Genomic DNA, 23,148 nt, shown 5'->3' with positions numbered 1-23,148 from the left:
CACATCCGGGCAGCATCAACACAACATTGACATACTATTACCGTATAGAGGTTTTAAAGCTTTTAAACTAAAAACAAACAAAAATTGTTTCTAATGTCGTCCACTGATACTTTGATTAGGACAGATGTGACCACTATATAATGTTTCCACATGTTTTCTCTTTTGATGGATTTATGCGATCACATGTGTGTCATGTATGTCTGTTTGTGTGCCTCTGTGTCCAGGTGTTGTACAGCGAAAAGGACTCAGAAGCCCCCCCCAGTGTTCAGGTGGCAGAAGGAGAGGGGAGTGTAACGCTGCTGCTCGGGGCGCTCCAGAAATACTCTGTGTACGTGCTGCAGGTGCTGGCGTACACGCGGATAGGCGACGGCCCACAAAGCCCCCCCATACTGCTCCGAACCAAAGAAGATGGTAGGATCTATCTCTCCTTCTGTCTCGGTTTGATCGCTGACCTTTCTGTCCAGCACTTTGCTCAACACTTTTGCCTGTTTCCCCCCCTCACCTCTGTATCTGTTTTTCACCTCTTCCCATCCCTGCTGTCAGCACAGACAACAGTCTTTCCCCCACTTCACTGATCATCCACTGGGCTCAGCTCACCATTCAGACCCCGTCCACAGCCCAGACATGGAGAACACATTGTGTGTTTGTGTGTGTCTGTGTCCCATGTGTGCAGAGCGCCTCCAAAAACGACCATGGCAGCAACCCGGTCTGGTCTCCCTGAATAATGAAACGCGCACAATCAAAAGTACACACACGGGAAGACTCACGTGCACACTCACACCTCATCCTCCATCAAACAGTGTCACGTTTGAAAAGTTTTTCTCATTTCAGGATGAAACAAGAACGGGGAAGTCAATTCCCGGCAATGTATAATGAACCTCTATCCTCTCTGTCAGTCACACACACACACACACATACTGTACACACACTCACGCTCGCGCTGACATGTATTTGGTGGTGTGGAACAGCTGCTTTTATCAGGAGCGGTGTGAGGCTGAGGGAAAATTACATTTTCTATTTCGCATCTTTTCGTAGTGCCTCTTAAAAATGTATCAGACACAATATGTGTGTGTGAAGAGCATATGCACACATTTGTGTGCCTTGGTACCATCATTCTAACTTATTAGAGTATAAGCGCTTGATGTTGAGATACTCTCTTTCTCATAACAGTATTGAAAGAGTCCTTTTGTGCTTTTTTTTCTCCTGCTCTTTGGATATTATTACTGTTTCATTCTGCTGCCAACTCCCTTCTCTATGTTTCTCTCCAGTCCCAGGCCCCCCTGTCAGGATGGTGTTTCCAGAAGTTCGGTTGTCATCCGTTAGGGTGGTTTGGCAGCCACCCACGAACCCCAACGGCATCATATTAGGTACAATAACAATCACACTCACACACACACACATGAGAAGGCAGATATTTTAGAGCAACATTTAAATCATAATCCATTTTTTCACGCTTGTAGTGACAATACATTCATTTTCAATTGCTAAAGGACAGAGCTCGGCTTATAGAGGAAATGAGCGAGCAGTTTTAAACAGATGCACACACACACACACACACACACAGACACACAGACACACAAACACAAACTGCTGTGATCTTTCCAGGCAAGGAAGGAAGTAAAAGCTGTAAAAAGGAAAAGAGCTGATTCTGTTTTTAAGCTTTCAAACAAGGGTCAGCTTTCTCTACTCTCCACTTCAGGGCCGACGTTTGTTGGTGTGTGTGTGTGTGTGTGTGTGTGTGTGTGTGTGTGTGTGTGTGTGTGTGTGTGAGAGAGAGAGAGTGTCAGTGATCAACCTTGTATACGGGAAAAAGGGCTATTATAGCTGCTGAAGCAAGACCCCTTTCCTAATGCATACATTGCCTCATATATAAACACTGAGATTCAAACATATCACTTGTTTCTGAAACTGCAAATCACAGAGTGCAGATAGAATCAGAGAGAAGAGATTAATGAAGAGGAAGAAGAGCGGCAAGGAAGGAGCGAGAGGAATGTGAGAGCTGCTGAGCTGGAAACCGAGAGAACAGAAGGGGAGAGACAGCAGAGGGGAGATGTATGCAGGTGAGCGCAGGGACAGGTGTGTGTGTGTGTGTGTGTGTGTGTGTGTGTGTGTGTGTGTGTGTGTGTGTGTGTGTGTGTGTGTGTGTGTGTGTGTGTGTGTGTGCGCGTGTGTGTGTGTTGCACGGTGGAGAAAGGAGTAGTATTTGTCCTCTCAGTGGGGGAGGGAGTCGAGCAGGACGATGTGAGTGATGTGTGACTGTATCGTAAGGGGGAGGATATTTAGTGTGACACCATTCTGTGACAGAAGGATGAGTGGGAGGGCAAATCCCTCTCTCTCGATCACAGAGACAAGAAAAAGTGAAGTCCCACTGTGTCCTTGCTGGGAATGAGGTGTGTGTGTGTGTGTGTGTGTGTGTGTGTGTGTGTGTGTGTGTGTGTGTGTGTGTGTGTGTGTGTGTGTGTGTGTGTGTGTGTGTGTGTGGAGACTATGCAGATACAAATAACTGTAGCGCACCGCTTTCTTTAGTGCTCATGACTGCCTCATTTCTCCTTGGGTTTTCAACCCATAGGGGACTGATACAGAGGGTGAACAGAGGAGAAACAATCTAATTTGGCACAAGGCAGTGAGGCTTTGGTGTTTTCACATGACCTCTTGGTGAATATATTATGGCCACAAGCTGCATCCCAATTCCAATATTACCTACTAATTATAAGTAAGCTTTGAGTATTTGTGTTTATACACTCAAGTCACAAACTTAAGGGTGGAAAAAAGTCAGTATGCATACTAAAAAACACTGCTGTTTGTTTATACTGTAGTCCCACAATGCAATGCTCAAAGAAAATGGCAATGGCATTTGAAAGTTACAGTTGGATGCCCGTCGTCTGACATATTGCATCACTACCTGTTCGGATGAAACTGTAAAAATCTGCAAAGATCTTATGCTATTTTCTAATTGTATATACTGTATGGAAAAATAACAATGCCCTGCTTTGCCTCATAAAGCATGTGGTGCAGCGTGCACATTTAAACACAGAAACAGAAATGCCGTTCCAGCAATTTATTAGTGTGGCAATTTAATCAGGGATGGTTGGATGATTACTTTCCTGTACACTAGAGGGAAACCATTAAGAAAATATCACAAATTAGAACAGTAAAGCACAGGAGTTGATTAGTAGAGAAAATCAAGTCATCATAATTCTCACTTACTTCAATTAATGCAGCCTTATTCTCTGCATATCTTCAGGGTTTTCTAAACATACCATTTCAAACAAATGCAATACAAAACAATCCATTAAACATTAAATCAACTGAGATCATACAATTGAAAAGCCCTAATTTAGACGTTCATAGGTTGTCTCTTTGTTCATAATTCAGTCATGGTTTGGAGTGTTTTCTCAGCGCTTTAGCTTGAACTATCCACAGGACTTTGATCTGATGAAAACTATGGTAAAACTAAGCACAGAGGGGTGTGATTGAACAAAGTCACAATACGCACTAACCACCTGAAGTTGCTGCATGCTCTTACTCTGCAAGCTTTCAGCTCTGACCTACTTTGTTGTACAGTAGTACTACTACAAAAATCTCTCAAGCAGGCTTAGCATTGGGAGTTTGTCATTAACACAGACCGGGTCAGTGAACATTGAGCAGCTAAAAGCAACAACAAAAATTATAACTTGAATAAATCCAAATTTTGAAAGCCTTCAGCGATTAAATATCCTGTATATGTTACATCTTTTTAATGCAAAATGGAGATGTGCTTTCACTAACATGACACAGTCACTTTGTAATGGAGATGTCAATCATATGCAGCATGCAGCATAATGCTGCGCTCTGACCCGACTGGCAAGAGGATTTGTTATCTCGCTGTTATCCAATAATCTTCCACACACTGGGTTCGCATTAATATACAATCAGACTATCTGATGAGATTATCACCCACACAACCAGATTAAACCCTCTGAGCAGATTACCATCCTGACAGTCTCACTGTGAACCTCCGTGTGTGTGTGTGTGTGTGTGTGTGTGTGTGTGTGTGTGTGTGTGTGTGTGTGTGTGTGTGTGTGTGTGTGTGTGTGTGTGTGTGTGTGTTTACGGATGTGTGTACAATAAAATCTTCATATCGAGAGCCTTTGTGAGAGGCCAGTAGCCTCTGGAAAGCTTGGTCGGGGATCAGCGGTTAGAGTGTATGTGTGTATGTGTTGAAGGGTGTTAGTGTTATTACATGGCCTACTGCACATGAGACAGAAAAACAGACACAAGCCGTGTACACCCCCGGTACACAGGCAGCGGGAGGGCTGATAGAGAATGTTTGTACAATATGTGTGTGTGTGTGTGTGTTCAGGGGAATCTCAGTATGTGCTGTGGCATGTGTGAGTCATGACTTTGTGTATGTTTTTGGAAACGTCAGAGTACAATATAAGGGATCCATACATACACTGGTACAAACAAGCAAAGCAGCTGCATGAATGGAATCTCTTCAGAGCAGAACATTCTCAGGAACTGCCGAAAAGTGTGTTTGTTTGTCCGTGTTTCTGTGCAAGTGCAGCTGTGGGGTGCGTGGTTGTGTTTTCAGGCTTTTTTCCTATCTCTCTGTCGCTGTCTTTGATTCCTGTGGGCTCTGTGATTTAAAGTAGGCCACAAAAAAAAAAGAACACACAGAAACACGTTCACACACAGGACTTTCACACAGATTCCCAACTGTCTCTCCGTCTGTCCCTCGCCAGGCTACCAGATCTCGTACTGCTTGGACAGCAGGGACCCTCAGCGATGGACCACGGTGGAGGTGGGCTCCAACGCGCGGCAGTTCACCGTCACAGGACTTTCCCCTGAGCAGGCCTACGTTTTCCGACTCACTGCTCGCACCGCCGTGGGCTGGGGCGCAGAGCAGGAAGCCCTGGTTGTTACCACTGAACGCAGAGGTAAAGGAGACACACACACACACACACACACACATACACTTGAGCTTTATGTGGTATCTGGTTTGCCTCAGATCTGTTTCTGGAGTCTTTTGGATGTTAACCACTCCTATTAAAAAGTAGGATTCTGAACTTGCACGCTGCCACGAACACCCGGGGTGCTGAATGTGTCTAAGAGGTTCACATTTGTTTTAAATCACATTTGAATAATTTTAGTACAGTATGACACATGGAGAGAGAAATAGCATGCGCTAAAGGTCCCCAGCCTCAGTCTAATCACCCGTATCGAACACTGCTCTCAGACATGTAGTTAATTTAATGTAAAAGCTCTTCTTACTGGTTTAAAGTAGGTGGGCTCACTTGGGAAAGGGGGATTCACACATCCTTCCATGCGCCAGTTTAACATTTAAATAAAATCTGATGGCAGTGTGCAGTTGTTTATTTATTTTGTCAGCACTGTCAAGCAAATCTGATTAAACCACATTCACACAGCCCCCATGCAGCAGATTAACTGAGCTTTTGAGACTTCATCTCTTGATACTTAATACCTGAGGATGTTTTTTTCTACTTTAATGTGTATTGTCGATAATTAAGTGATGAATGTCTGATGTTGTGGTAGAAAAATGCTTAAAAGCCTTCAAAAGTCCTTGAATAGGCTTACAAGTTGCAACAACTGGTATAAATAACTAACGGTTTGTATGGAACAGAGTCATCATTTATGATATTTTATAGTTTTACTGCCACGTTGAGTCAAATTGTCAGCTGTGAAAAGACCTACAAGGATACACATTATATGGTTGATAAGTCGCTGATGGAGTAGTTTGTGGAAATATAAATAAAAAAAAACCTCAAGTGTGTGTTCCCACTGAGGCACGGAAGATTCAAATTAAATGTCTTTTTGAATTATCAGTGTCTCGCTCTTCTCTCTCTTTATATTGAAAGAGGTAGAAATTATAACAGTATGATTCAATTCTGAAACAGTTTTGAATCAGACACTAATGGAACCAGTATAACAAGTGTGTTCATTTTGCTTCTAGAAACTTACTTACTTTTCCACCCGGCTGGATAATTCAACAAGAATGATGGGGTGTAAGGTTGGTCGCTTTGACTAATGTCGGGCAAGATCTGCCTTTTTCCTGCACCCCCACTATATATGAGTATTATGCATCTCGTGTGGCATTTGCACCAAAGCAATGTAATAATCTGTAATGAAATTCATATTAAATTAGAATGATTCATAAGGAAGTAAAATGTGTTCAATAAACCAGATTAGACATGAAATTCTGTATATGAGCAAATTTAAGGCAGGAATAACTTGATTATTGTTATTCATTTTACCTGTGCTTTTAAAAAAAGGGGAAAGGTTTATTGCAGGAGAGAACTACAATTGTTTTAAGGGTATTTTGTTCTCTCTTTTTACTTCATTTTCAAGTGGTCAAAGAGGATATTTTTTCATTTCTTAAAGTAACGCCAGTGCAGTAAGAGTCTGGAAAGGTTAGCTGAAGTTTAAGCATTTTAAAATGTTGTGATCTCTGCAGCCCTACTTATGTGGGTGTAATGAGTTGTGGCAGATGTGAAGTCTTCGCAGAGATAAAGTTAGAGAAAGACAAGCGGGGAGGGAGCTTCAAAGCGTGCCGCTCGGACAGATTATCACCAACAAGTAGCTTGTTGTTGGACATGCAGAATCCTTTGTTACTGGGCACTTAATATTAGCACCAGATAAAAAATAAATAAAAAAAGATGACCTTTTCTGTGTGGGGGACATTTTGAATACAGAACAAGAAGAAATGGCATTTAGAAACTTAAGTGGAGGAAGAGCTGCTTGGCAGTAAATGTAGATATTGAAACGAGCAGGTATTAGCCCTCCTGCAGGGGCTTAATGAGAGTCAGTTCCAAAAACTGCCCGGGGGTCTGTACCTGACGCGGCAGATGGTTTGTTACACAGAACCATCTGAGAAGCCACAGTTGGAAACTGTTCAGAACGGTGCAAGCACTTTAAATGTGTTGGATGAACCATTTGTCAGTCACTATCTCCAACGGGTCACCTTCAATTGTTCTTTGCTCTTCTTTCAGTGAAGAAATTCTCCCAATTCTGTTTTAAAAAACTGATGCAATTGCAGCATCTACACTGACCTCTTCAGAGGGAGTTGGAGGCAGGGCCCAAAACAAGTTTTGACTTTCTATTATAAAATGCAGATGAAATTACCCCAAATCTTCAGGCGATCTTCCCCATCCATGGGCCCACAGAGTGGTGTAGGAATGAGTCAGCATTTACAGATGTCTCTTTCCCAATGTAAGTCTATCGGGGAACGTATTTTTGTGCCCGATGGCATCACATGATGGCACACAGGAAGTTATCATTCCACCGTTTGGCCATTATGTAAAATTGTCTTCAAAGCCCTCCGCTATTCCTGGGGACTTGTTTGACACCTGACAAAGATGGACTTTAAATGATGATCATGTGTTCCTGTGATTGCTGTGTGATATCAAGGGAATCCAGCTGCTGTGGAATTTAAGGGGGTCTGTAGTTGCATACAAAATGGGGGGGGGGACTAATCAGGTTTGCTAAATTATCATGAGAAATGATTATCAGAAAATTGTGATACTTGTTGATTGAGAAAACAGAGATTATCAGTCTTTCAGACTCCGCTGTCTTGCACCACATAGCACGTTGTGGGCGGGTGAAGTAGGTGAGAAAGAGAATGAGACCGGCATTGTGTTGGAATGGAAGTTGTTGGGATGTGTGTTTTTTGCCAAAGGAGAGCGCACAGGCCAAAAAACAAGATGTGACAGCCATAAATCTTAGATTCTAAACCAAAGTAATTAATATAGTTCTATCAGCTCTCTGCCATTATGGTAATTGTGTCTTTTAGGGCAGCAAAAAGTTGCTATATTTCTTTTTATTATTTCATCTAATTTGAGCAGTCGCTGGCCTCATCGTTGGGCGTAAACCGTGAAAATAAAAGGACTTTTAACACACTCAAACACGGCATATGACAGCCTATTCCTTTGGCAAGATTTAGACAGTAACAGTAAGTCTCCGGAGACAGTTTTGTCTTTTAAAACCTGAAACGGAACAGAAGTATATCCTCCAATACAGGGTTAGGGTTAGGGAGTTGTTTTTTTGAAAAATAAAGTTACAGTGGCTCTGGTGGCGAACGCATGAATAACTTTGGTTTGAACGTGGCTCTCGGCCTTTGAAATATGTCAGACCTGATCTCTCTCTCCAATTTCCTCTGTCAGCCGGCACCATGTACGTCTCGTGCTCTAAAGGCAAAGGGCCCAGTATTAAAATGTGACAGTGGAGTGAAATTGGAGTGAAAGACCTGGAATCATGATGTCAGATGTTCCATTCAGAGTTATCGGCCGGTGTAGTGCATTTTAATTGGATCAGATATCATCACATCTGCAGCATCATTATCAGGGTGTTTTAAGAATAGAAATCAGTGGATCCCTGTTCCACTTCAGTAGCGTAATGGCCCATTCTCACTGTGAAATGGACAGAATGGCCTAATAGAGATTTCTTTCTGATGATGCTGAAGGGGAACTTAATCCCCAGAAAAAGAAAAAAAAATGTATGAGTGTGGCAGAGCATGTGTGCGAGGCTATGTGCATGAATGAAAACAACTCCCTACAGAGAGATTTATCTCTGCTGGTGTTTGTCTCCAAGAGGGTGATAACTGATACGGTAATGGACAACGCACATTAGCATTTTGAGCAGAATTCATCCCCTTACAACCATATATTGTCGTTCCTCTAGCACCAAAAGCCTCTTCTTTCTACTGCAATTCACTTCAATCACACTCCTCTCTTGTCCTCTCCCTTGCGTAGCAGTAAACAGTCGTGTAAGTGCTGAAAGGGCAGCACTTGTTCTGACAATTATGAGTTTATTATCAGAACATGATCTTAACTGTAGAGCGGAACAAGAGGAGAACAGACAGGGAGACACAGATGGTATCAGGAAAACAAAAGAGGGAGAGAATAGTCAATCTTGAAGAATAAGGGCGTGAGGGAAGAAAGGAGTCAAACAGATTTGACTCAAATTACTTGTGATAAGGAAGAAAAGCCTGTGTGCGTGCGTGCGTGTGTGTGTGTGTGTGTGTGTGTGTGTGTGTGTTTGAGAGTATAAATGTAGATTAATTAAACATCAGAGACAATCGATAATGCTTTAATTTCCAGACTAAATCGATAATCTGATGCCCCTGAAATGAAACAGTTATGCCCCCAACCATGTGTTTTTGTTTGTGTGTGTGTGTGTGTGTGTGTGTGTGTGTGTGTGTGTGTGTGTGTACGCACATCTACTAATCACACAGCTCCCGCCAACATTGTACAAAGATACTGACTCCCAGGGTCATATTTTATCTTCTAATTGAATAGCGAAGACACAGACAAATACGAACACAAACACACACCGGCATCTGTTGAGAAATTGTTTCTTTGATGCTGCCGGGGTGAGATGTCTTGTTTCATTTAAACACTTGTATGCATTGCAACAGTCGCACTGACACATTTTTGATGTAAATATAGGCTGCCCTTGTCCCGTGTAACAAGGTATTCGCCTTTATCTTCACGGTCCATGATAATCTCAATTTGCCCAAGTGACAATGTATGTCATCATGTTACAAACAGGAGACGAATTAAAGGGAAGAAACATGTGGAATGCAGATGTTTCTGAACAGGGCTCTCGGCAGTCAGCACATTTACATGCTTCCAAAAGGCCTTTCACACAGAACGGCTCCATCATCCCCAAAGGCAAAGCGTGGGCGGAGCGCGCCACTTGGCGAGCGCTGTGCCAACCCCGTCCTGTGTGAAAGGCCCTTAGAGGTGCTCAAAGTGTAATGGAGAGCATAATTACTACCTCTCAACATGGTGGCGGCTCAGCTGGCGGCTCGCAGGTAACCATTCTTACCTGAGGCAGCGGCCACGAGCTAACCAGCTCAGGCCGGCATTACACATCTGTATCTTTACATAGAAAAGTGTTTGTTGCTGCTATATTAAAGCTCTGAATATCGAATAGAGAACTTTTAAGTAACCATCATGTCGATGGAATTTGCTCATGTATATGAGTCGCGTGGCCACTAGTGGGCTTTTGACATGTATGCCTGTGCATGACGAAGACTTCAGACAAAGTATCGCTGGAAAACTGAGACAGCAGAGTAGATGAATGAATAGATAATTACGGGTAACAATGCATCCTCTGTTCAAAATATTTCCATCCAAAGTCCAACTAAATCTATCTAAACTCACGGTACCGTCTAGAAGTCTAAATATGATTCCACATTGAACAATCTGACTATTTGTCAAATTCTGTAAAGAGAAGCTGTGCATTCTTTAGCCTGTCATCTCCCCAACACACACACACACACACATACACACGCACACGTATGATATCGGTACTACGGTTAAAATAAGAGCATTGAAGCTGTTTTGGAGGCTTGCGTTGGTTTTTATCAGGGTCAAAACATCTACTACACACTTATCTCCATTCTGCAAATCGCCATTGAGATAAGAGTGTCGTGAATGTTTTCACCTCTTTATTTTCTTTTATTTGCATCCAGCTGTGTCTTGACTTATTGACTTGACTTAATGTGAGGTGCTCTGTCCTTTAATTTGTTTATATAAACCTTTCTACGAAGTCTGCCTGTCCCTGATGAACAGAAATACACACATGTGTAGATGTGCATCTTGATATGACACGGTCACAAAACGTTAACTACTAAATTGGTCAGTATTTTATGTATGAACAAATGTTTACAATGAAATGCTTCCACTTAATTTCAACCGTTGTGATCCGTTTCTACCAATGCCAGCTTTCTTCCGCTCTCATTTCGCTTCTTCTCTTTCTTTGCCACCTCCACAGAGCGTCCCCAGCCACCTAGGAAGTTGGCTGCTCCTCAGGACGGAGTTGAATCTCGCCATCTCCGCCTCCACTGGGTGACGGGTGGCTCAGGTTCCTCTCCGCTGAGGTACTTCACTCTGCAGGCCAAAGAGCTGCCCAGCGGGGACTGGAACACCCACACGGCTGACATCCCGCATAACGTGACCATCTGGACCGTTGACAGGTACACATGTGCACATATGTTCAGTCACATACTGTACACACACGTATCTGCTTGGGGGGGCGGCAGTGGAGTAATTATCTCATCATTGCTTTGCAACTAACAACGTGTGACAAGCCCATCAAGCTTTGTGCGCTTTGTATACTCCATTTATAGCAAGAGAGCAAAAATCATGATTCCCACACGTCCTGGAAAACCTGCTAAGCGGTTGACCAATGTTCCAGTAATGGAAAACATGGGAAATGAGGGGAAAAAAGTCCCTTTTGTGTTGTCTTATATATACGTTGTGTATAAGTGGCCCGAAACTCTGAACAATGTAAGTTACATTATCTTCAAAATGTAAGTCATCAGTCACTGCTGGTTGGTAGTTTTAATTATTATATTTATCTATGATCAATGTGTCATAATGTCTAAGCACGTAAGAGATGATAAATTATAGCCATCGACTGGATGTCTTATAAATCACCCTTCCACGGACAAAAACATATTAGTGTTTGGCGCGACCCCTGGACGTCATACCAGCTAGATCCTCACTGGAAACGTCCAGGAAAATGATCTCTAGGAAAGAGTGGGAATCCTGAAAAATGTAAGGAATGGAGTCAACAGTGCTCCCAGTAACCTGCTTATGTTAGCAATAATAACCCAGCGCTACTTCCATGAAGCCTCTCATACTTTAAGTTACACATTAAAAAGCACATTCATTGAGTAGCATCCTCCCACACACACACACACACACACACACACACACTGTGGGAAAACCGATCCCAAGCATCCTAAAAAAACAAGAATAAAAATTCCACATTACTGTTTTTTGCTTTCCCTTAAGAGCCCGACTATGGAAATTGTGTTTAGCATGACGTGCTGGACTTGAATTACTTAAAGCAATTGTGAAAAAATCGTGCCATGTTTATGCATCCTTGGGGAGAAGAAGGGTGGACAGAGAGAGGGATGCTGTGAATACTCAAAGCAAACCACAGAGAATTTGAACGTTTCATTTATTTCGCGCACAAAGTACCCAAAAAGTTTTGAAACCACAAAAGTAATCATAATCGCTGCAGAGACGTGGAGGATCTCTGTCGACTAATCACACAGGCACAGTAGAAGGTGTTCTTAGTCTTTCTCTCTTAATACCCTTTTTTTTCATTCTGCCTTCATGCTTTCAAGTTTGTGTGTTTCTCTCCACAACCGTTTCATCCGTCATCCCTCTGGTTGTCATCATCATCCCTCCATCCATCCATCAACAGCTAATGTTTTCAGAAAACCACAAGGCATGTTCTTCTTCCTCCGTTCACATGTAATCATCCCCTGGAAGAAGGCTCCATGTCTTCCTTCCCCACCCTTATCTCTTAATCCCTCCATCCTCTTCCCCCTAGTGAGGCTGCCATTAAGGCAGCAGGTGATGGCGGTCAGACTCGATGACTGCTCCCAACTTCCCTGAGAGCTGTAGCAGCAGAATTATGATGAGGCTTTTCTTGTGTGCCGCGCATGTGTCTTCTGCCTTGTGACTGTTTGTGCGCGCTCCTTCGCCGGCTTTCACAGAGCTATTTGAGATGCTGAAGAGCATTCTCTCAGTGTGTCTGCGTCAGCCGGTCTCAACCGGCCTACGGGAAGAATCTATCTGCCATCAGTGATGGTGGTTCTGGTGGTGGGGCTGCTGTTGTTGTTTTGACGCCATTTTTTCGAGCTCATTCTACCACTGAATGCTCTAATTGCAGCGCTGGATGGAGGATGCAGCTTACATCTCCGTACGCACACTTACTTGTTATCCCTCCTTAATTGCTGTTTTCCACCGAGACGTCTTTGGAACCAAAACAACGAAGTCCCCCGGCTGATGCAAACATAGACACACAGTACAGTACACACAGTACAGTACACACACACACACACACACACAGACACACACTTTCAAACACTGTCCTTAACGTTGTCCCAGTGCTGTTGGCGCCCCGCCCTCATTGAGCTTGTTGCCTTTGATGTCTTATTACTGGGATACCCACAACCCCATAGGGCCTTTTCTTGTCGCTTATTGGGCCCGGCTGCTCATTATTATACAAGAGGACATTTGATCAGTTCTCCCGTCGCCTGCTGAATGTCTAACTGGTCCTCTGTAGTCTCGGCGGCACTGTGTAAAGTCTGGAGGAGGACCTTGCCGGTAGATGTGTGAGCGGATACTTCTTGTTACAAATTATGAAATTGCTCCTGTTATCTCTTGATGATAATTAGGTTAGACTAATAGAAACGACTGTTTTGCCATCGACTGTCCTTTTTAAATTGTAATCAATTTCCCACGGTGTGCAGCAGAGGTTACATTTAAACTATTAGCATGCTATGAGGCACCATGGACTTGTTCAGCTGGTCCCTAACAATGGGTTGCCTGTTCCTTCAGCTGATTGTAAGTGGCTCTGGAGTAAAGTGTTCTCAAAATGACGGATGTAAATTGTTATTCTGTGCTTATTAATGCATTCACCTTGCATAGAGGAGAAATGCAGATAAGATGTTGTGGTAATATGGCAGCAGAAATACTTTGGCAGGGGAGACAATTAGGAATGGTGTAAAATGATTATTATTCAAGACCTTGTCTGCTCTTCAAAGGCCACTGAAAGAGCAAAAATATGTCTGTGTGAAGGGGGTTGATGGAGAAGATGGTGTTGGAGAATATTATTCCCAAAGTTTAAGAGATACCCAGTGGACTTTTTGAGGTGTTACGGTCTCACAGATGCTCAATGCTCTTTGGTGAAAAACCTTTAGTGAAACCAAAAGGCAGTTTGTTTGCAATGAAAAAACGGTACTTCAAGGCATTGCTGTAATTATATTGTCATAAATTAAAATAATATAAGATAAGATCATCCTTTATTAGTCCCGCAGTGGGGATATTGCAGGATTACAGCAGTAAGAGATAGTACAATAAAATAATAAAAACACACAATAAATATAAGTAAACAGTAATAAAACAGTAAAAAGCACTATTATATACAGACAGAATAAACAAGTATTTAAAAAAAAACTATGCTCTATGAACTAATCTCCCTCTTTAATCATTATACAGCTATCTCAATGACACTCTCACAGTGCTGTACTACTTTACTGTACCAAGCACATCAAACTGTATTTGTCTCTCATAATGTAGTGCAATTTAAAGTTCTTTATAAGTGACTGACTAACTAATAAGACAAATTAAAACATATGCTGTGAAACAATAAAGCAAGTGTGAAGTCCAGTGGTCCATTTCCTACAGTTTTTCTGAAAGCAACTGTAATGCTGTGGTTGTATTGGCTGAATTACAAATGAAATGCATGCCTTCATTGGTTTAGTAATGCAATCCAATTGAAAACATATTCTGAATCTAACCTCAGGGTCATGGAGCAACAAGCCCTGCCGCTTTCAATTTAAATCAACCAATTCATCAATTTAGGCCGGAATTCTGTCTAAAATAATTATTTGAAATGAAATGGAAATATTGATTTTAAATAAATGAATGCAACTGGTCAAAGGAAAAGAAAGAGAAAGAGAGGACGAAGGCAGAAATCAATAACGTGAATGATTGTAATTTGTTTGTGTCTACAGGCTGAAGCCATTTACATCATACAAGTTTCGGATGCTGGCCACCAACGATGTAGGAGACAGTGTCCTCAGCAAGGAGACAGAGGCTGTTACAACCCTACAGGATGGTGAGAGACATTGGGAATGAAGGAAGGAGGAAGACATGGAAATATGTAGATTTGAAAACATGATAGAATGTAATATGAATATTCTGTCTTTTTCCTTTCTCACTCTCTTTCTCTGTGTTTTCTTTCTAGTGCCGGACGAGCCCCCAGTCATCCTCGCCGTGAAACCAACAACCACTACCTCAGTCCTGGTGCAGTGGAAGGTATTTGAACACAGACGCGCACACAGTAAATATGCACTAACCTGCAAAACACAACTTTGATTGCAGGTTAATCACCTATTTGGCGAATGAGACCTACGCACACTGTATGCAGTGTGTGTGTGTGTGTGTGTGTGTGTGTGTGTGTGTGTGCGTGTTGTGTGGATGCAATCATCATTATCTATCGAGCGAGGAGCGGTTGGAGGGCATCACAGACAGATTGTAGGGACGGACAGGCGGAGGGACAGACGGTCCTGGCAGGGGGAGAGAAATGTTCAAACTCTTAATGAGGATATAACCAGCAGGAGAGACGTTGGAGGGCAAGAGAAGCAAACATCCGCAGTGTCCAACAACAGAGGAGAGTAGAGAGAAAACGCTGGCTTTAGAGTGTCCAGGACATTTGTAAAGACAGTAAACACATCCTGGATACTTCACCGCTTGTCACTCTCTCTCTTCTGTTTGGAAGTGTCTTCTCTCTCCCTCCTTCTAGCCTCATGTCAAAGCATAAGGAGGCAATGAAAAACAAAGTCACCAGCAATTTCGTCCTCCTTTACAAGAGTGCCAAACCCACTGAAGCATCACTTTGTCTGTACGGGTTACAGCCGGTCTAATCCGCCAGCCCTTTCAAGTGAACTCTGATAAAATGCTGCTCTGCCAGCTTCCTGTCAGTCACCTCCCTACACCAAGAAAATGAAAATAGCAGAGTGCAGATGTCTTCCTTTCTGAGAAACAAAGCACCAACGCTTCACTCTGTGTGTACTTGTTTGCATGTTTTTTCAGCGTCCCGATGACGACAGCATTAACGGGGTGTTGACCGGGTACCGGCTGTATTATCGAGAGCTCCCAGTAAACACCTCCACTTTAGCTGAAGCAGAGGTCCAGGCAACCAAGAACAACACCACAAGTGCCCTCATTACAAGTGAGTCGTACTGAAACTAACGTTAACTGCTCATTAAACCCCACTCCCACATAGTTACTGTTGCTATGCCTTTTGTGTGCAGCACATAAGCAGTTGAGGTGTAAGAAAATTAAACTGTTTACTTAATTAGTTTACCGAAAGAATCCTGCAAGCACATTTTATTCATTTGCTGATTTAGACAAATATTAATTCCTTTTTTAATATTGAATGTTACAAGAACTACGATAAATGCAGATCCCAATGAAAAATTGTATTACATGAATATATTTTCAATTTGATACTCTTGATACCTCCAGATTCTTGCCAATACACAGCCCTAGTTTACAGTGATGAACATGAATTTCTTCTCATCTATTGATTCTTGATTGCAGTCTGAAGGAGCACCTTAAATATATGTGTGACATGGAAATTAAAAAACAGCATTGAGCTTATTAGACCTTCTATTCAAAGTATGATAAAACAAAAATGTCTTTCAAAAGTTTTCTATTCAAACACAGTTGTTTTATTTAATGGTGTTTTAATTGCACAGCTTAATGTTGAAGTTGATCCACTTATTGATGTGTCCTTCCATCTGTCTCTCGCTCCTCCCCAGGCAAGAGCACATTCAAGACAGTGAGCAGCGCCTCGCTGACAGAGTTTGAGTTGACACGTAAGTAATTTAATAACTACAGCGCCTGGGATCTTTATGTTTTACAAGTGTTAACAATAACTAACATATTTGCTTTGCGTGCATGTTGTACAAACGTAAATGTAAGTATTTTTTATTTCCTTGTAGAACTGAAGAAGTTCAAACGCTACCAGATTGTTATGACCAGCTACAATATCATCGGAGAGAGCCCGCCCTCCTCCCCGGTGGAGGTGTCTGTTGGAGAAGCCGGTAGGTGGAAACAGAAGGAAGCTGTTCGACTGGTAATCATTACAATGTATGATCGACACATTTTGTTTATGACCCGTTTACACCTGTGAGATAGAACGGCAGAAAAGCTGTTTTATTGTTGAATGTCAAGTTTCTTCTCTCCTCCTTGTTAGAAGGCTGCATTCTGGGCACAAAATGGAACATTTGGTTTGCAGGAGATTCTTTAGATTGTTGCTCTTCTTACATCAGTTACAGTGGGATGTATAGATCATTCTTCTTATTTTTATTTTACTTACATCTTTTAAGCAGAAAAAGCACATTCTTGAACTTCGAAATAGCAGTTTAGAAGATCAATCCCATCTCAAGTGGTATGAATCAGCAGATGGAATTTACTTTAATGTAATGCGAGCTGGATCTGTTATCATACAAGCTCAGTAGCTGCCATGAGTTCACCTATAGAACACACACAGCTTGTCTTCTCCGGAAGGAGCTGGTAAGAGAACCTTGAGTTTGGATTGTTTTGTTAAATTGTTATTTTTTTGTCCAGTCCTTCGCTCTCTCCTTCTCTTCTCCTTTCTTGCTTTGTCATGTCCCCACCTCCTGTCCTGCTCTTGTTGCCCCTCGAGTGGCATTCCTGTGTGTGTGTGTGTGTGTGTGTGTGTGTGTGTGTGTGTGTGTGTGTGTGTGAGGGCGTGAGTGCGCATACATCTGGACACATCTGAATGTTGTCAAGAGCTGCACACAGTCATCTATTTGGTATTAGTGGCGGAGAGTCAAACCATGGAACCATTACACAGACTAGAGTGCAAATATATTCTCTCGCACACTTACACACACACACACACTCACACACACACAAACAACCGTGCAAGTGAACAGATTTCACCCACACGTTTTTGCAATTTCCTTCACAATCTCACACTCCCTCCATCAGACCAACATTGCATTGCTATTCAACGTGTGTGTGTAGTGTGTGTGTGTGTGTGTGTGTGTGTGTGTGTGTGTGTGTGTGTGTGTGTGTGTGTGTGTGTGTGTGTGTGTGTAGTGTGTGTGTAGGCAATATGTATCACATGCAGATGAGCGAGAGTTGAGGATAAGCAGGGTGAGGCAGAAAAGGGCTCTGGGGGGGATGATGAAATGGGGTGATATGGTCTTTTCTCTAGCCTCAGGTGCACGCTGAGTGTTCATGCATATGTGAAGTACAGTGGCGTAACAAGGTGCTGCCTTAGGCCCATTCTAATTGGAAGAATAAAACATATCTTCCCTACTTTACAATCTTACACCCAGCTGCTGCACACACACACACACACACACACACACACACGCACACACGCGCACACGCGCGTGCGCAATAGCTGTCTAACCAAACACCTTTTCATCCTGCAGCTCCCTCGGTGGCCCCTCAGTCTATCAGAGTGTCAGCTGTGTCTCCCTCCATCCTGGAAGTGACCTGGGACACCCCCCCTCTCGAGACCCAGAATGGACTCATCCAAGGATACAAGGTGACAAAGATTTCCTTGTGGCACACACACACAGAGGACAGAAAAATGGCCGCACAAAGGAGTACTGCTACGAGTGTCCATGTGATAGAAAAGATGTTTCGCTCTGCAATTTAAATGTCTCTCCTCTTGTCTTGGAGGGGTTTTGCTCTGCTGCACCTTCAAGTGTCCTATAGCGAAAAAGAGGGAGTGCTAAATTAGAGGAAGAATCTGAATATCCTTTAATGGTTTCAATATCACTCCTCGGCCTATCTCTCCCCCTCAACTCCCCTGTCACACCCCCTCGCTCTTAGTACTTCAAACACAAGGTTATCTGTCCTGCTTTAGACACATTGATTTCTGCTGGAGAAGAGGGGGAATGGAGAAAGAAAGACGGGAATGTAATATTTGCAGATTGAAGAAATAAGATGAGCGAGTGATCCCTGTAGAATCCTGATTAGAGGAGAGGAACTCTGTGGAGGGAATACGCTCAAACTACCGGAGACGGCTGGACAGTGTGAGGCAGAGGGGGTTAACGAGATTAAGCTGAGAGGAACGGAGCAAAGAACGAATGTTTGATGAATTTATAGGTTCTGACTTATGTTAACACTCCTGCTCTGTTAGGTGGCCGGCACAGGCTCCAGGTAGAGCTGGAGGTAAACTTCATTGCGAGTGTATTCTTCGACAGTTGAGGTTCACTGAAACGCTCTGGAGGGCTTTTAAAACACACTGAGCATGATCATGGCCAACAGGTAATACCAAACTGTGCTGTGGAATTTCTCATCAAATGTAGATTTGTACAAATGAGTAATTAATACTTTGAGTGACAGATTCTGGAACTGCAGATTGTCCTAGTCGTATCGACTTTTAAGATTTCTTTCTTCTTTATACCATTTCTGTCAAAATAGGTCAGTCATTTATAAAAGAAGCTCTACAGACACAAACCAAAACCTGAAAAATATTCCTCCTTTGCAGAGCAAATATTCTGTTTTTCATCAAGATATAAGATCCAACTCTTTAACAAAAGAGGTTTGATAATCCATTCAAGGTTCTTGATCTCATCAAGTCATATCACCATCATATTCATTCAGCACAGCTTCAAATAGGCTTTTTGTACTAATCCTAGTGGTCTCACACTCTTACCAAATACCAGAATAGATCCCCTCCACAACAGTAGAGTGGATTATAAAATGTCCTGGACTCTCTACTAAACCATTAGAATTTAGTATCACAAAGAGTGTTGCCTAAAAGGAAGTACCTCTTTGCAGAAAGTAATACATTTTGATTTTAAATTGAGTATATATGGATGAGTTATTCAGTATCTCATTATTGTAAGAGCTTGTGGAAGGACAGAGACGGTATAATGCTGCCCTCAAGTGCTACTCATAAGCTGCTACTTCCAAGTTTAGTAAATATAGCTTTTGGTGCTTTGTAGTGCCTTCTGTTAAGAATAATAACACTCCTTACAGAAAGTAGCTCGTGGCTTTTGTTTTGCTTTATAAAGCAAACTGCATAGTGATGGTTTATGTTGCAAAAGCATAAAACTGTTAAATATATGTAGCGGCTAATATAATACAATGAACTCCCAGTAAACAAAATTTCCAGTCCATGTGAAATTACAAAAACAACAATTTCGTGATCTGATTGCAGTTGGAATGAGCTGAGGAGCCATGTACGGTATGATTGGGGACCCGGGGGGCTGATTGTGGTTGAACGCGTTCAAATCAAGCACAAACTCTGCGCTGATACATGTTCATTTAGTAAATATATGTGTATTATTCATTGTTACTTTATTTCAGCCCAGCTCAAAGGCTGCAACAGAAATGGGAGACCAGACGAGTAAAAGAGAAACAAAAGTAATGAATAAGCACATGTATTTACAAATTAATAATAAAGAGCAAAACAAATTAGTAATGACTGAAAAATCAGTAATCAGTGATGTAAGCATGTCTAGATGTGTGAAAATGTCGAAATCAAAGAAAAAACTAAATGACAGCCGTGTCGTCAGCGGAGGAAGAGAGGGGACTCCCCAGAATTCGTTACAGTCTGACTCAAGGCTGCAACCATTTTTGCACATGAAGCTCAAACATTAAAGCTCAAATAAGTTAACCATCAATGGAGCTGAGATGGATCACGTGATCAGTTTTAAGTTCCTGGGCATCAGCATCATGAGCATCATTCATCTCCATCCTGGTGACAAAATTCCCGTGCCAAGGTCTTGCTACCGTTTATAGAGGAGCAATAGAAAGCATCCTGACTGTAAACATTACAAACTGGTATGGCATGTGCACGGCCCAGGACGGGGGGGTGATTCAAACTGCCCTGAGCATCATTGGGACCCATCTACCGAGCATCATCAAGGAAATTGGTGACAAGAGGTGCCTGCAAAGGAAGTTAAAAGACGAAACTCACCACAGCCTGTTCACCCTTCTGCCGTCTGGCAAGAGATACAGAAGAATCAGCTGCTGTACCTCCAGACTTCAGAGCAGCTCCTTTCCTCTTTGAGAACCTAATCATCCACACTCCACCTGAAGAAATTGTTGTGCTTTTTTTTATTTTTCTTATGTACTAAAATGGGACTACAACTGCCCCGACTGTAGCACAACTGTGTTGTACATTGACAATATGTGAACCTTGAATCATGAATGAAAATAGGTGCTATTCCAGCTGCTGTGGCTATAGTCTCGCCTTAAAGGCTCTTGTGCATCCAAGATGCTTTTCCTGGTCCATCTCTAATGCATGAGGCTCAACCGCCTCTGTAACCTTGCTGTTAGTGTGCATCTGATATGGGGAAAGTCAAGCTGAGCCTTTTTTTTTTTTGCCGGGCTCTCCGCTGTTGTGTAGAGCATTAAAATGTGAAAATGTTTCCTCAACATTCCTCTGAGATTAAACAACATGCAGTGATTTGTAAAAGCACACATTTAAGGCAAGTACAGGCTCTAAAGAATATTAAAGTGGATATTCACCAGTCCAGTGCCGTTATGAGCAGGAGGCAAGCTGTTTTAAAGCATCAAACCGATTTTGTTACCGGATATGCATTTAAATAGGCTGTTTATTGGTAGTAACATATCAAGTATATTGCTTTTTTTTTACTCATTATACACAACCGGTTTCATTCAAAGTATGTGATGATAGAGAATATATACATTTAGAATTTCTAGAATACCTGTTACATTTCTCAGATGAAACTATGCAATGGGTCTGTCTGAGCAGCCAAAAAAGGCACAGAAACCATATTCCTCAAAACAATATTCATTAATATACTTCAATGAAAACTAACACAAAGTCTGAACTTTAAACCTACTTCATCATAGCTTTGATTTTTTTTTTACTCCAAAAAGCCATTTTTGGCATCATTTAATCGTGGCATTCACACGGTACAATGTCTTCATAATGATCTCATCATACTCGCTACAATATGCAGGTGACCTTTGTTCTATTTAAGTGCACAGGGATTGACCATAGCAGCCTGCTCGTCTTCATTACTGAACAATGTGTTCATTGGGGGACAGTGACACATGGACTTTTAATCGTGTGATTACTTGAATCGGTTCAAATGAGCAAATCTCATGTTGTGTGACTGCTGATCTGTTCGACTGTCAATGCCAAAGGGAATCTCTCCATCACCATCTACTCCCTTTAAAACAAACAGCACAGGGTCTTGTTTTCATGGATCAATCAGGAGGCCTCAGGACGAACGGACAGAAAGTAAATAATATATGTAGTTGGCAGAAAGGGCGTGAGGGAGAGGAGAAAACCGGAGGCGGGGAAGTCGTTTGGAGACAAACATAGCAGTGTTATTTATACAGTGTTTTTGCTGTTCGGCAGATCCACTACTGGGAGAGGGACAAGCAGAACCAGAGTGAGAAGGTCAAGGTGATTTTTGTCCCGGACACCCGTGTGCACCTCACCAACCTGACCAGCTACACACCGTACCTGGTCACTCTGACTGCCTTCAACACGGCCGGAGACGGCCCACCCAGTGACCCCCGCGGGACCCGCACCCTGCAGTCTGGTAGGAAGCGCTGATGGTTCGGCTATCGTAACCAAATTATCAAGCTTTTTGAGTTCCTTTATTTAATTTGTCGTCCTCCATGCGTCCCGCAGCTCCCAGCAAACCCAGCTACCTGTCCTTCTCAGAGGTGACGGGAGGAAGTGTCAATGTGTCCTGGGGAGCTCCACTCACTCCTAATGGACAGCTGGAGGGCTACAGGGTCATCTACCAGCCCACTGCTCCTGTACAAGGTATGCACACACATGCTTTGTACACACAAACGCATGTAGAGGAGGACACTGACATTTCTTTTTAATTGTCTGTGTGAGAGCAGGAGTCAGCAAAGTGGTGACAGTGGATGTGAGGGGCAGCTGGCAGAGATGGCTGAAGGTCCGAGACCTCGTCAAAGGAGCGACGTACGCGTTCAGTGCTCAGGCGCTAACCGTCAGCTATGGACCGCCGATACAAGCCAACATCAGCGCTCAGCCTGTACAAGGTAGGCACGGCCGTTACTTGCCTAAATTTGTCTTTTCCGACTAACAGCGCAAAACCCAAAGATATTTACAGGGTTCTTACGGTCATGGAAAACCTGGAAAAGTCATGGAATTTTAAAATGGTTATTTCCAGGCCTGGATAAGTCCTTAAAAAAAATAAAATCCCAAAAGTTTTGGAAAAGTCATGGAAATGTCTCATATTCATGTGTTCATGACATTCATTTACGTCGAGTTTAAAAATAATTAAAATATTTTAAAAGAAAGACACTCAAAATATAAGCAGGCATACATACAGGCATCTATATAAATGTTTATTATTTTAATCAAACTATTGTCTCTCATTCATTTGAGTCATTTAAGGTTTACTGTATGCTTTGGAATTCTCGTTGTTAGCTTAAATACTACATCTTCTCACTTTTTCATGTATATACACCGAGATTTCACAAAATGTTTGGTCATGGAAAAGTCATGGAAATCCATTGGTCAAAATGTGTTTGAACCCTGTACTCAGATTAAAACGATAGAAAACTTCCATTTGAGTGGAAATGACTGCAATGTGATCCATGT

General features: G+C 42.4%; 1 protein-coding gene across 1 annotated transcript in view; it reads left to right on the top strand.

Moving 5' to 3' along the window:
• The window catches only part of LOC306737551 (protein sidekick-1-like), a gene marked incomplete at both ends in the record, with an annotated part of 212,119 nt that overhangs the window by 183,420 nt on the left and 5,551 nt on the right, over nucleotides 1-23,148 (top strand). The window contains 13 exons of the mRNA XM_079219286.1: nucleotides 225-411; nucleotides 1,269-1,367; nucleotides 4,725-4,919; nucleotides 10,777-10,978; nucleotides 14,540-14,643; nucleotides 14,773-14,843; nucleotides 15,621-15,759; nucleotides 16,352-16,408; nucleotides 16,535-16,636; nucleotides 18,002-18,117; nucleotides 21,922-22,108; nucleotides 22,201-22,338; nucleotides 22,422-22,583. Of these exons, the coding sequence (XP_079075412.1) occupies nucleotides 225-411; nucleotides 1,269-1,367; nucleotides 4,725-4,919; nucleotides 10,777-10,978; nucleotides 14,540-14,643; nucleotides 14,773-14,843; nucleotides 15,621-15,759; nucleotides 16,352-16,408; nucleotides 16,535-16,636; nucleotides 18,002-18,117; nucleotides 21,922-22,108; nucleotides 22,201-22,338; nucleotides 22,422-22,583 (1,759 nt within the window). The remainder of the gene's footprint in view (nucleotides 1-224; nucleotides 412-1,268; nucleotides 1,368-4,724; nucleotides 4,920-10,776; nucleotides 10,979-14,539; nucleotides 14,644-14,772; nucleotides 14,844-15,620; nucleotides 15,760-16,351; nucleotides 16,409-16,534; nucleotides 16,637-18,001; nucleotides 18,118-21,921; nucleotides 22,109-22,200; nucleotides 22,339-22,421; nucleotides 22,584-23,148) is intronic.

Source organism: Taurulus bubalis, assembly GCF_910589615.1.
Source record: "Taurulus bubalis genome assembly, chromosome: 6".
Classification (NCBI taxonomy): Eukaryota; Metazoa; Chordata; class Actinopteri; order Perciformes; family Cottidae; genus Taurulus; species Taurulus bubalis.
The sequence above is the reverse complement of the archived record's forward strand: the minus strand, read 5'-3'. Positions and strand labels throughout refer to the sequence as shown.